The sequence below is a fragment of the Podarcis cretensis genome (assembly GCF_951804945.1).
Source record: "Podarcis cretensis genome assembly, chromosome: 8".
Classification (NCBI taxonomy): Eukaryota; Metazoa; Chordata; class Lepidosauria; order Squamata; family Lacertidae; genus Podarcis; species Podarcis cretensis.
Window position 1 is genome coordinate 86,680,842 of NC_137177.1, and position 11,554 is coordinate 86,692,395.

At 49.3% G+C, this 11,554-nt stretch overlaps 1 protein-coding gene across 2 annotated transcripts in view; it reads right to left on the bottom strand.

Annotated features, from left to right (window-relative positions):
- The window catches only part of PSD4 (pleckstrin and Sec7 domain containing 4), a 31,677-nt gene extending 20,330 nt beyond the window's left edge, over nucleotides 1–11,347 (bottom strand). Inside the window, exons 1-4 of one of the 2 annotated variants that reach the window (XM_079987451.1) lie at nucleotides 11,200–11,347; nucleotides 7,344–8,528; nucleotides 6,743–6,815; nucleotides 3,911–4,349 (exon numbers count right to left, since the gene is read on the bottom strand). In XM_079987451.1, coding sequence (XP_079843577.1) covers nucleotides 3,911–4,349; nucleotides 6,743–6,815; nucleotides 7,344–8,423 — 1,592 coding nt within the window. In that variant the 5' untranslated portion in view covers nucleotides 8,424–8,528; nucleotides 11,200–11,347. Of the gene's footprint in view, nucleotides 1–3,910; nucleotides 4,350–6,742; nucleotides 6,816–7,343; nucleotides 8,529–10,939; nucleotides 11,089–11,199 lie in introns of those variants that run through there. The other variant, XM_079987450.1, reaches the window with a different exon arrangement.
- Nucleotides 11,348–11,554: the final 207 nt, after the last annotated feature.

Here is an 11,554-nt window from a genome sequence, read left to right on the forward strand (position 1 = left end):
TTTTTCTAAGCCGCTTATCTGCTTATCCGCTAAGCCGCTAAAAGCCGCTAAGCCGCTAATAGCGCTAATCTGTTAATGGGCTTGCTCCGCTAGACGAAGAGACTCGCGGAACGGATTCTTTTCGTCTTGCAAGGCACCACTGTATTACAAAATGGAAAATTCAATAAAAAATTATATAATAAAAAGAGACTGCCAGCAATCCAAAGCCAGGCTGGCCAGCAGGTGCCCCCTCCCTTGAAAGTGGTCTGGTCTGAACTGACAGGAAGTCTTGAGGGAGTGAGGACCCTGGAACTAAAAGGAGGTGCAGCAAGGGAGGCATAAAAGAGACCCTGAAAGACCCTGGACAGTCAAGTTAGCGAAAATGTATAAAGTCAGTAATAAATGTTGGAAATTTAAAGAAAAAGAGGGAACATTTTATCACATGTGGTGGGAATGTAAAAAGGTGAAATGCTTCTGGGAGATGATATATAATGAGTTGAAAAAAATGTTGAAATATACATTTATAAAGAAACCAGAAGCATTTCTATTGGGCATTGTGGGGAGTGATATAAATAGAAAGGAATGTAAGCTCTTTTTATATGCAGTAACAGCAGCAAGAATATTATTGGCCCAGAAATGGAAGCAAGAAGAGTTACCGACGATTGAAGAATGGAGGATGAAGTTAATGGACTATGCAGAATTAGATAAACTAACAGGAAGGATTCGAAACCGGCGAGACCAGAAATTCACGGAAGACTGGAGTAAATTTACGGACTATTTGAAAAGTAATTGTGAAGAACAGACAACGTTTGTAGGGTTGCAAGAAGTTCTGTGAGGAGTATTATTAGAAGCATTGTAAAAATGGACAAGGGGGAGGATGATGTGTTAAGAGATGTAAAGGCAATATTAAGTTAAGAAATGCATAAGAAGTGGTTAAAACGGTGGATCATCAGAGGTGATGATGAAGGAAGTCTAAAAAGATTGTATAAGTGATAAGTTTTGTGGTACACATTATAATGTATATGTTAAAATTAATAAAAAATATTATATATCTATATCTATCTATCTAATGTATGATGGTCGTCCTTGTTTCTGTTTTGCTTCGGTTCCTGTTTGTCTTTTGTAAGTTTAGGCGATTTTAAATCTGGAGGTCTAAGTATAATATGTTGGTATGGGAAACTGTCGTGTAACGGGCCAATGGCCGTAATAAAGATCAATCCAATCCAATATATCTATCTATCTATCTATCTATCTATCTATCTATCTATCTATCTATATCTACATATATCTCCTCACATGCTGGGTGGAGTCCCAATCCAAAACAAAGAAAGGCCCCTGGACAGACAGATACTGATAGTCAAAGTAGGCAATACTGAACAAGATGGACTTGGTAAAAGGCAACATAATAAGAGCCTGTTGGATCAGGTCAATTCTAGTCCAGCATCCTCTTCTCACAGCGGCTGATCAAATACCCATTATGCGAAACCTGCAAGATTGTGCAGAGCACAAGAGTCCTCTCCTGTCCTGTGGTTTCCAGCAACTGATATTCAGAAGCACGACTGATTCCATAACCATCCTGGTTGGCAGCCAACAATAGCCCTCTCCTCCTCCACAAATTAAAGCCATCCAAGTTGGTGGCCCTGTGGCGGTGAGTTCCACAGTTTAACTACGAGCTGCGTGAAGAAGTACGATGGATGCCCCAATCCATCTGAAAAGGACAGCCGCTGGCACATCAGCCCCTTGGAAGTTTGGCTGCTGCTGGGGCAGGACCCCTGTCGCCTCCTCTTCCCGCCCCCCCCCAGTGGCAACCCAGAGTTCCCCTGCAGTTGGCAGCCTAATAATAATAATAATAATAATAATAATAATAATATTTTATTATTTATACCCCACTCATCTGGCTGGGTTTTCCCAGCCACTCTGGGTGGCTTCCAACAGGACACTAAAATACAATAACCTATTAAACATTAAAAGCTTCCCTAAACAGGGCTGCCTTCAGATGTCTTCTAAATGTCAGGTAGTTATTTTTCTCTTTGACATCTGATGGGAGGGCGTTCCACAGGGCGGGTGCCACTACCGAGAAGGCCCTCTGCCTGGTTCCCTGTAACTTGGCTTCTTGTAGTGAGGGAACCGCCAGAAGGCCCTCGGCGCTGGACCTCAGTGTCCGGGCAGAACGATGGAGATGGATACTGCCTGGCAGTATCGCACTATGTCTGTGGGTCTGTGTGTGGGCCAGCGGTGGGCTGCCCCTCTGCCCTTCTCCCTCTAGGATGTACGGAGCAACGCTTCTGTTCAGATGGGTGTTGCAACACGGTGCCCTTCCCTGCCCCACACGGCTTTAGAGCTGGAGCAGCCCTGAAGGAAAGAGATCCTGAGAGCCACAAGCCATAATAATAATAATAATAATAATAATAATAATAATAATAATAATAATTTATACCCCACCCTCCCCAGCCGACCGGGCTCAGGGCGGCGAACACCCAATATAAAAACAAATTGATTGAAATACAAGTTAAAAACAAGATTAAAATACAGCATTAAAACATTAAAATACAGCCTCATTTCAATGGAAACTCAAATCAAAAACTTTTTGGGGAAATGAAAATGTCAAGTCTTCATAAGGGTGGCGGATCCGGCAGAAGGAGGAAAGGAGGAAGCAGCAGAGGACAGCTGAGGCTCCTCAAAGCTGCTAGGGAGGGGTCAAGGAAGAGACTTGAGGGCCTCGGATATAAGGTTGCCAGCTAGATCGACGTGATAATGAGGACTGACAATGAGGACTGACAAAACCCGGAACCAGAGGAAGGGACGTTGGATGAAGATCGGATTTATTTGCATTTTTTTTCTTTTTTTTCTTTTTTATTAGAAGTGTTTTATAATAATTGATGAGCATTAGAAAAATGTTGGAATGAAATTATTTGGTTTTAGTAAAAATGTTTAAAGAATTATGAAAGAATGTTATGGTTATGAGAAGCTGGTATGGACAAGATTTAAGTTTTAAGATTTAAGATTTATTTTACTATAGAAAGATAAGATTAAAATTGTTTAGGGTAAAGCAAGGATAGATTTTTTTACAATATGGAAAGGATTTGCTGGGATAATTAATAACTAGGATACAAAGAAAGGGAGGAGGAGGACGTCTAAGAAAGAAAGTGACGACAGTTGAGGATTTGGAAATAATGAATTTGTTTTTTCCTTTTTTTCTTTTTTGTAAATATTTTTAATTGTCTGTGTTGTTGTTGTTGTTGTTTTTTAATAAATATTTTTATTAAGTTTTAGAAAAGACAACAAGCATGAAAAAGAAAAACAATTACCGTATTTTTTGCTCTATAAGACTCACTTTTCCCCTCCTAAAAAGTAACGGGAAATGTGTGTGCGTCTTATGAAGTGAATGCAGGCTGCGCAGCTATCCCAGAAGCCAGAACAGCAAGAGGGATTGCTGCTTTCACTGCGCAGCGATCCCTCTTGCTGTTCTGGCTTCTGAGATTCAGAATATTTTTTTCCCTTGTTTTCCTCCTCCAAAAACTAGGTGCGTCTTGTGGTCTGGTGCATCTTATAGAGCGAAAAATACGGTAATTGTCTGTGTTGAATTGTTGAATTTTCTCTTTTTTCTTATCTATATGGTGGGAGGGGATTGTCTTCTTTCTTTCTTTTTTTTAACTTATCAATCATTTTTATTTTTGTATTTTTCTCTGTTTTTTATTTCATTTTGTAATATTTTGAAAATTTCAATAAATATCCTATAAAAAAAAAAAAAAAGCTGCTAGTGAGGCAGTTGCTGCCTCTGCAAAGGAGACACTTCCCCACACATGGAGGCTGCTGCTAGGTTGCATCTGCCCAGGCCCAGCCTCTTAACCACACCAGGAGGATGTTGTGGGCGTCTAGCAGATGAACCGAGGCGAAAGGCCCCAGGAGACACCCAAGGGAACAAACTTACTGTACGGCCGGTGCTTCTTCTTCCTCCTCGTCCTCCTCCTCTTCCAAGGTTTCATCTCCATCCACGACGGGCACCATCTCGAGACCCTCTGCTGAGCTCTCCAGCTTCCCTTCCGCACCACCGAGGGAGGCCAAGTGCAAATCTGCCGCAGCAACTTCCTCCTGCAGGCAGGAAGTACTTCTGGGCTCCTCCACCCATGCGCACGAAGGCAGTGGGTGGCCACGGGATGGGGCTTGTGGCTTGTGCTCCTCCTGCCACCGACTCTGCTCTGCAGCAGGAGCCGAGAGGGCCCGGAAGCTGGAAGAAGCCCAGCTGATCTGTGCAGGAGACGGAGGTTCTGGGGCAGGGTGGCTCTCCAAAGGCTCTTGCAGCAGAGCGGTCACCAGGGAGGTGCTGCAGACGGAAAACAGCAGGCCTTCCTGGGCTGGCAAGTCAACACCTGGGCGGGAAGGGAGGGAGGAATGGATGGGACATGCATGACTAAGCCGCTTCTGGCAAACCAGAGCAGCGCACGGAAACGCCGTTTACCTTCCCGCCGGAGCGGTAACTATTTATCTACTTGCACTTTGACGTGCTTTCGAACTGCTAGGTTGGCAGGAGCTGGAACCGAGCAACAGGAGCTCACCCCGTCACGGGGATTCGAACCGCCAAGCTTCTGATCGGCAAGCCCTAGGCTCTGTGGTTTAACCCACAGCGCCACCCGCGTCCCTCACTGGACCCCAATACATTTGTTTTAAAAATGGCTATCTAAGGTATCTAACTGTTGCAGATGCAATAGGGATAATGCTTCTCCAAAACATATGTTCTTTCATTGTCCTATATTGAAAGATTTTTGGCAGAAGGTAACAAACGATCAACAGAAAAGTACGGAACAACCTTACATTTACAGAGCAAAATATCCTCTTGAATATTTACAAAAGGACAATACGAATAGACTCTCTGTGCCCTTACCACAGCAAAAAGACTGATACTGATGAATTGGAAAAATAAAAATGCGGCTCCCTTCTACAACTGGATTGAAGATTTATACAAACTTGCAACATAAGAACAACTTGCATATAAATGCAGACTTGCCATGGACAAATTCAATGATACTGTATCTGGTATCCATTCTTAAAAGGTAAAGGGACCCCTGACCATTAGGTCCAGTCGTGACCGACTCTGGGGTTGTGGTGCTCATCTCGCTTTATTGGCCGAGGGAGCCGGTGTACAGCTTCTGGGTCATGTGGCTAGCATGACAAAGCTGCTTCTGGCGAACCAGAGCAGCGCACGGAAACGCCGTTTACCTTCCCACTTGAGTGGTACCTATTTATCTACTTGCACTTTGACGTGCTTTGGAACTGCTAGGTTGGCAGGAGCAGTGATTGAGCAACGGGATTCGAACCGCCGACCTTCTGATCGGCAAGTCCTAGGCTCTGTGGTTTAACCCACAGTGCCATTCTTACAAATACTGTAATAGGTTAAGATCTGGTGAAGTACAATAACAACCTTGTAAAGAATACAGTTTGGGGTCCCCCCCTATCTTCCCTTCTATATTCTGTTTCTCTTTTGCTCTCTTTTACGTCTCACAATATTTAGTGCACATATAATTGCGTACTTTTTGAACTTTCAATAAAGATGTTTAAAATCTTTTAAAAATGTAAAAAGGGGGGGGGGGAGAAAAAGTGTGGGTTCAGGAGAGTGACCCTGCACATGAGTGCAAGGACATTTCCACAGTGAAGAAGCTAAAGAGCCTTAGCATTTCTTGCAGCGGGAGTGAATTTGCATGTGTGTGCGTGTTCTCTTAAGCCAAAGGCTTCTGGATTATAGAATCTCTCTTCACCCAATCACTGGGGCTGAACAAGCAGGCCAGAGGGCTCCACTTCATTTAATTAATTCTCATATGTTCCATAATTTCATAATTTTCATATGTTCCATACCACTTTTCACCGAAAGACCATAGCAGCAAGACCAATTAAAACCAACAGAAACCATAAATAAAGAACAAGCAGCCTGAGATTACCTGATCTCAAAGGTTATTGGGAAGATAAAGGGCAGCTGAGAAGTGAGCCAGCAAACCTCTTAAGTGTGGGGGGTGGGGTGGCAGTCACAAAGGAAAAGTCCAGCTTTCTAGGAATAGCTGAACCTTTGGTGCTCTGGGCAAACCGGAGGAGATGGGCAGGAGAGACCGTGAGTGTAGTTACCTGATGCTCTTAAAAGATGGTATGCAGCCCACGGCCTCCGTCCTGTATACCTGAAGGAGCGTCTCCACCCCCATCGTTCTGCCCGGACACTGAGGTCCAGCTCCGAGGGCCTTCTGGCAGTTCCCTCGCTGCGAGAAGTGAGGTTACAGGGAACCAGGCAGAGGGCCTTCTCAGTAGTGGCACCAGCCCTGTGGAACGCCCTCCCAGCAGATGTCAAAGCGATAAACAATTATTTTACTTTTAAAAGACACCTGTTTAGGGAGTTTTTAATGTGACGCTGTATTGTTTTTGATATTTGGTTGGAAGAAGAAGAAGAATTTGGATTTGATATCCCGCTTTATCACTACCCGAAGGAGTCTCAAAGCGGCTAACATTCTCCTTTCCCTTCCTCCCCCACAACAAACACTCTGCGAGGTGAGTGGGGCTGAGAGACTTCAGAGAAGTGTGACTAGCCCAAGGTCACCCAGCAGCTGCATGTGGATGAGCGGAGACGCGAACCCGGTTTACCAGATTACGAGTCCACTGCTCTTAACCACTACACCACACTGGCTCTTGAAACTGGAAGCTGCCCAGAGTGGCTGGGGAAACCCAGTCAGATGGGTGGGGTATAAATAATAAATATATTATTATTATTATTATTAGGACTCACCTGGGGGAGTCATCTGGTCCAAATCATTGCTGGAGGGTGTGTGGTCCAGCTGGTCCGGGAAAAAGCTTTGGACCTGGAAGACAAAGCCCAGAGGTCAGAGAAGGGCAGGGCAGGGCAGCCCGGCCTTGGAGAGCAGCTCCGGCCCCCTCACCCCACCCTGGGAAGACCCTGCCTGCCTATGGAGCCTCCTGCCAGCCCAGTCCATGGGCGATGTTTGCTAAGCACCTGCGGGGGGAGAGAATGGCAGCCTGTGAGCCGCTGGACCAGGGAGGGAGGGGAGCAAACGATGGTGGGGGCTTCCGAGGGGGCCTTGCATCCCATCATGAAGCATGTCTGCTTGTAGGGAAGGCTACCGTGCTGGAGGGAGGGTGGGCAGCCAGGCTGTTATAGAGAAGCAGCATCAGTAGTACACCGTCTTTGAAGATGGGGAATTGTTAAGCACCCTTCCTGCAGCCAGCAGGTCTCCTTCGTTCCCAAGGTAGGCTACGCAGAGATGGCTGACCTTTCGAAGGCCAGGCGGAGCTCTGGGCTACGACCACCTTTCCCTGCAGCCTGGCCCAGGGAAGCAGCAGCAACACCGGGCTGGATGCTCAGGACTCACCTCCTTTGACGTGTCCGACAAGGGAGCAAAGCAATGAGGCAGCTCCCTCTCCTCCTCTTCCACCGGGCAGGCACTTTCCAGCTCCCCTTCTGTGATCACCAGGGGAGACAAGGAGCGGTAATGAGGCACGTAGCTTGGGTAAGGGCCTGGGGATGGGTTACCACCAGGATCTGGCTCAGGCGCAGGCTCGGAGTCCGTGGATGCAAGGCTCATTGCCACACCTGTCTGGCACGGCAGGCTGTGGGCACAATCCGTAGAGGTCAGACCGCAGGTGGGAATTCCTTCCCCATCTTCCTTGAAGGCCTTTTCTTCCATACAGCCCAAGAGAGATGGTCCTTCGGAGCTGGTGGTTCTTGGACTCGCACAAAAGAGCGGGTTGTCGTAAAACAAGCATTCCACCTCTTCCTCTTCTTCCTCCAGTGAGCCTTCATCATCATCATCATCCTCGTGCCTCTCTGAGTCCTCCTCCGGCTCCTCCCCACTATCGCTCTCCAGGAGCAAAGGCTCATGGGAGGTGGCCGAGTCCTGCGAGACGGGCATCCCCAGAACCTTCTCAAGGCTAGGGGAGGAACTCCTCAGTGGCTCCTTCTGCCGGTCAATTGCCCCTTGCAGGTCCAGGAAGCATAGCTCAGCTTGAAGGATGCTGGCCGAGAAGAGAGCTTTGGTGGCATCATTGCTGTAGCCATCCAGGCTCTTCGGATTTTCCGGCGGCTGCTGAGATGCTTCCCTCCCAGGCTGCACAATCTCCAGGTGCTTTGAAGAAGGGCAAGTTCCAGAGTGGAATTCCTCAGCACGGCTCTGAGCCAGCGGCGGGGATGGTTTCTCAGAGGACGTTTCACCTCTGCTCCAGCCAAGGCCCTCCAAGCTACCCTGGAGGAGGTCTATGTCTTCCAGGCCCAAGAATGGAAGGGGAGTCATGGTTTCAGTCTGGGGGGTTTCTGAAGGTGTCAGCAGGTCACCCGCCCCTCCTAAGCTGTCTCCAGTTTCACAGGTCACGTCTCTTATTCCTAAATCAGTCAGAAAGTCTATTAGGTCCGAAGGACTGGAGGATCCAGAAGGCTCCATTCTGGCGTTCACCATGAAAACGTCCAAAAAGGTCCAGTTAGGCTAAGCCCTCATCTTGTTTGTAAAGGGTTGAGCAACGCAGGCCTCCTGCGGGCGGGATCCATGCCTCTCCTGCTGTCGCTGGAAAAGAGAAAGCAAACGTTGACGTTATCACGAAACAGAAGTCGGGGAGGGAGAAGCTGCTGCAGACAGAACCTGGCCAAAAGGTCACCTGGAAAGGGCCCTGCAGGTGTCACCAGGTTTAAATTAAAGGTAAAGGTAAAGGTACCCCTGCCCGTACGGGCCAGTCTTGACAGACTCTGGGGTTGTGCGCCCATCTCACTTAAGAGGCCAGGGGCCAGCGCTGTCCGGAGACACTTCCGGGTCACGTGGCCAGCGTGACATCGCTGCTCTGGCGAGCCAGAGCCGCACACGGAAACGCCGTTTACCTTCCCGCTGGTAAGCGGTCCCTATTTATCTACTTGCACCCGGAGGTGCTTTCGAACTGCTAGGTTGGCAGGCGCTGGGACCGAGCAGCGGGAGCGCACCCCGCCGCAGGGATTCGAACCGCCGACCTTTCGATCGGCAAGCCCTAGGCGCTGAGGCTTTAAGCCACAGCGCCACCTGCGTCCCTAGGTTTAAATTGGGGGTGCTTAAATTGTCCATCATTTCACTTTCGACATTATCAGCGGTCTCTCCCCACAGGTTCATGGTGGGAAAGGACACTCTTCTCGTATCAATGGACCACAATTCATCATGCTAGAAAGGATCATTTCAGCTGGTGGAAGCCGAACGCAGCGTACAAGGGGCCCAAATCTCCCCCCACCAATCCATTGGCATGAAGTGCAGCCCCCCACCACCACAGCCCTAATAATCTTGGGCTAGAGCCAGGGAGAAGAGTCGGTGGAAGAAGATTGGAAGAAATTTAAAGATTATCTACAGAAATATTGTAAAATTAAGGAATGTTAGAAAGATGTTGGAATGAAGTTACATGGCTTTAGCAGAAATGTTATAAAGAATTAAGTATAATAGACTGTAATTGGATTAAAGGAAAAAATAATGTTAGAATTTGTTAAGTTAAATGATAGGACAGAAGTTTGAGGAAGATGGAAAGGATTTGCTGAAACAAATAATCGAAGTGGAATACAAAAAGGGAGGTGTGAGGAGGTCGCTGAAACTAGCAAAAGAAAGTTAATAACATTGAAAGTACTGGTTGTGTTTCTTTTTTCTTTCTTTCTTTTTTAACTGTTTTTGTTTTATTTTTGTTATGTATATGTAATATTTTTGTTTTTGGGTTGTATTGTATGGTTTTGTTATGTTTAATTCTTTTTCTTTTTTCTTTCTGTAACTTTCAAAACTTTAATAAATATTATTTTTTTAAAAAATATCTTGGGCTAGAGGAGGAGGAACTGGTTGGTGGCAGTGGGGTGGAAGAGAGAGACTCACCAACTCTGGGGCTCCCATCAGGACAGATCAGAGATGAGACAGCGGCAGGTGCCGACTGACCAAACGAGCAGCCTAGCCCAAAGGGATGTCTTTGCTGCCGAAAAGAAACTAGGTTTCTCTTCAGTATTTTAAGAATTTATACACCATATCTCTGCCCCAAATTAGGTTGCTAATGGGGACTAGCTATACACATCCCATCCCAGCAGTTCTTAAAGCACAACACCGAGTGCAGATCCATTTCTGGGCACAATTCAAAGAGCTGGCGGATAACTAGGGGGTCCTGGACGGCTAATCACTCTGGTCCATGGAGAGACACCTTTCATCCCAGCAGCCAGCCTCAAGGCCAAACCTCCCTGGCTCACAACCTTAAGTGCGTGCGGAGCAGGGAGGGGGCTCACTATCGAAGACCCTCCTCAGGAAGGCTTGCCAGGCATCAACTATGACATTTCAGTGCCAGGCAAGCCCCTGTTTGTTCGCCCTGAGATTCCAGCAGGCAATGATAGCCAGCCTTGACTATTATGTAACCCATTCTTCTGAATTTTACGAGTTTGCTTTAATTTGGTCGTTTTTGGTTTTCGGGTGTTTGGCACAAAGCAGCTGCCTTTGTTGTTCTGTTGCCTTCTGACTTGGAAAAGAGCCTTGCTGGCGATTTCCAAATAAACAACCCCCTTTCTCCCCCCCCTCCCCCAAGCTGGCGCCCTCCCCGGTGTTTCGGACCACAACTCCCATCGCCCCCCGCCCCATGATGCTCTTCTGGCCGCTTGTGCTCCAAAACACCTGGCGAGGCCCAGCTGGGTGACCCTGCCCGGCCAGCCTCCTTGTTCTTGAAGAAGGGCGGCGTCTCCTCCGATTGCGGAAGGGAGCACGTGGGAAAGGGGCCAGGGGCGCCGGGAAGCGAGGCAGGCAGGCGGGCATTCCCACCCAGGCGGGGAATCGGCACAACTCGACCCGCGGCGCAGGTGGCCTTCCCACTAGGGAAAACCAGGCAGGTAGGCTGGCGCTTGGAAACCGGCTGCCCGAAGGGTAGGGGGGGGGGAGACCCCGTTTCCAAGCTGCTCGGTTCCGGAAGCGGCTCTTGGAAAAGAAACTGGGCTCCGAGTCCTCACCTCGGGCCTCCCCGGGCAGGAATAGTCTACCTGCGAGAAGCCTCCGCCCTCCAGCTGCCTCCATCCGGGCCGCGCTCGGGGGCGCCGCGGAGGCGGCAGCTGCTCCCCGGGCAAAGTCCCCCTCCGTCGGGGCCGCCAGCGCGCAGCGTCTCCTTCCCTGGCGCCCAGCCCCGCCAAGGGAGCCCGCCCGGCCCGCTTCCCTTCCGGGGCCGTCCGATCCGAGCGGCCCCTTCCCACCGGCTCGCTCCGGCCGCACTTACCCGACCGCGCGCCCGGCTCCGCTCCGCCTTTCCTGCTCGTCGGGCGGGACTGGCGACGGGAGCCCTCCCCGCCGGGCCAGAGCCAGGGCCGCAGCCGCAGCCGCATTCCCCGGTAGCCTGGCCTTCCTGCCTCCGAGAGGCGGCGTCGGCCGAGCTCGCTTGCTCTCAGCCGGCGGAGGCTTCGCGGCCCCGACCCGAGGGCACCTTTGCGCACGATGGCGCGCCGCGGGCCGAGGCTGGGGACGGGCCCTTTGCGCCAAGGAGCAAGCCCGGAGCAGGTGGCCTCTTGCGCCCGAGTCGCCTCCGCGGGGCGGCTTTTGGCACAGCGTCAGCCCCCTCCACATCAGCAGGGCTC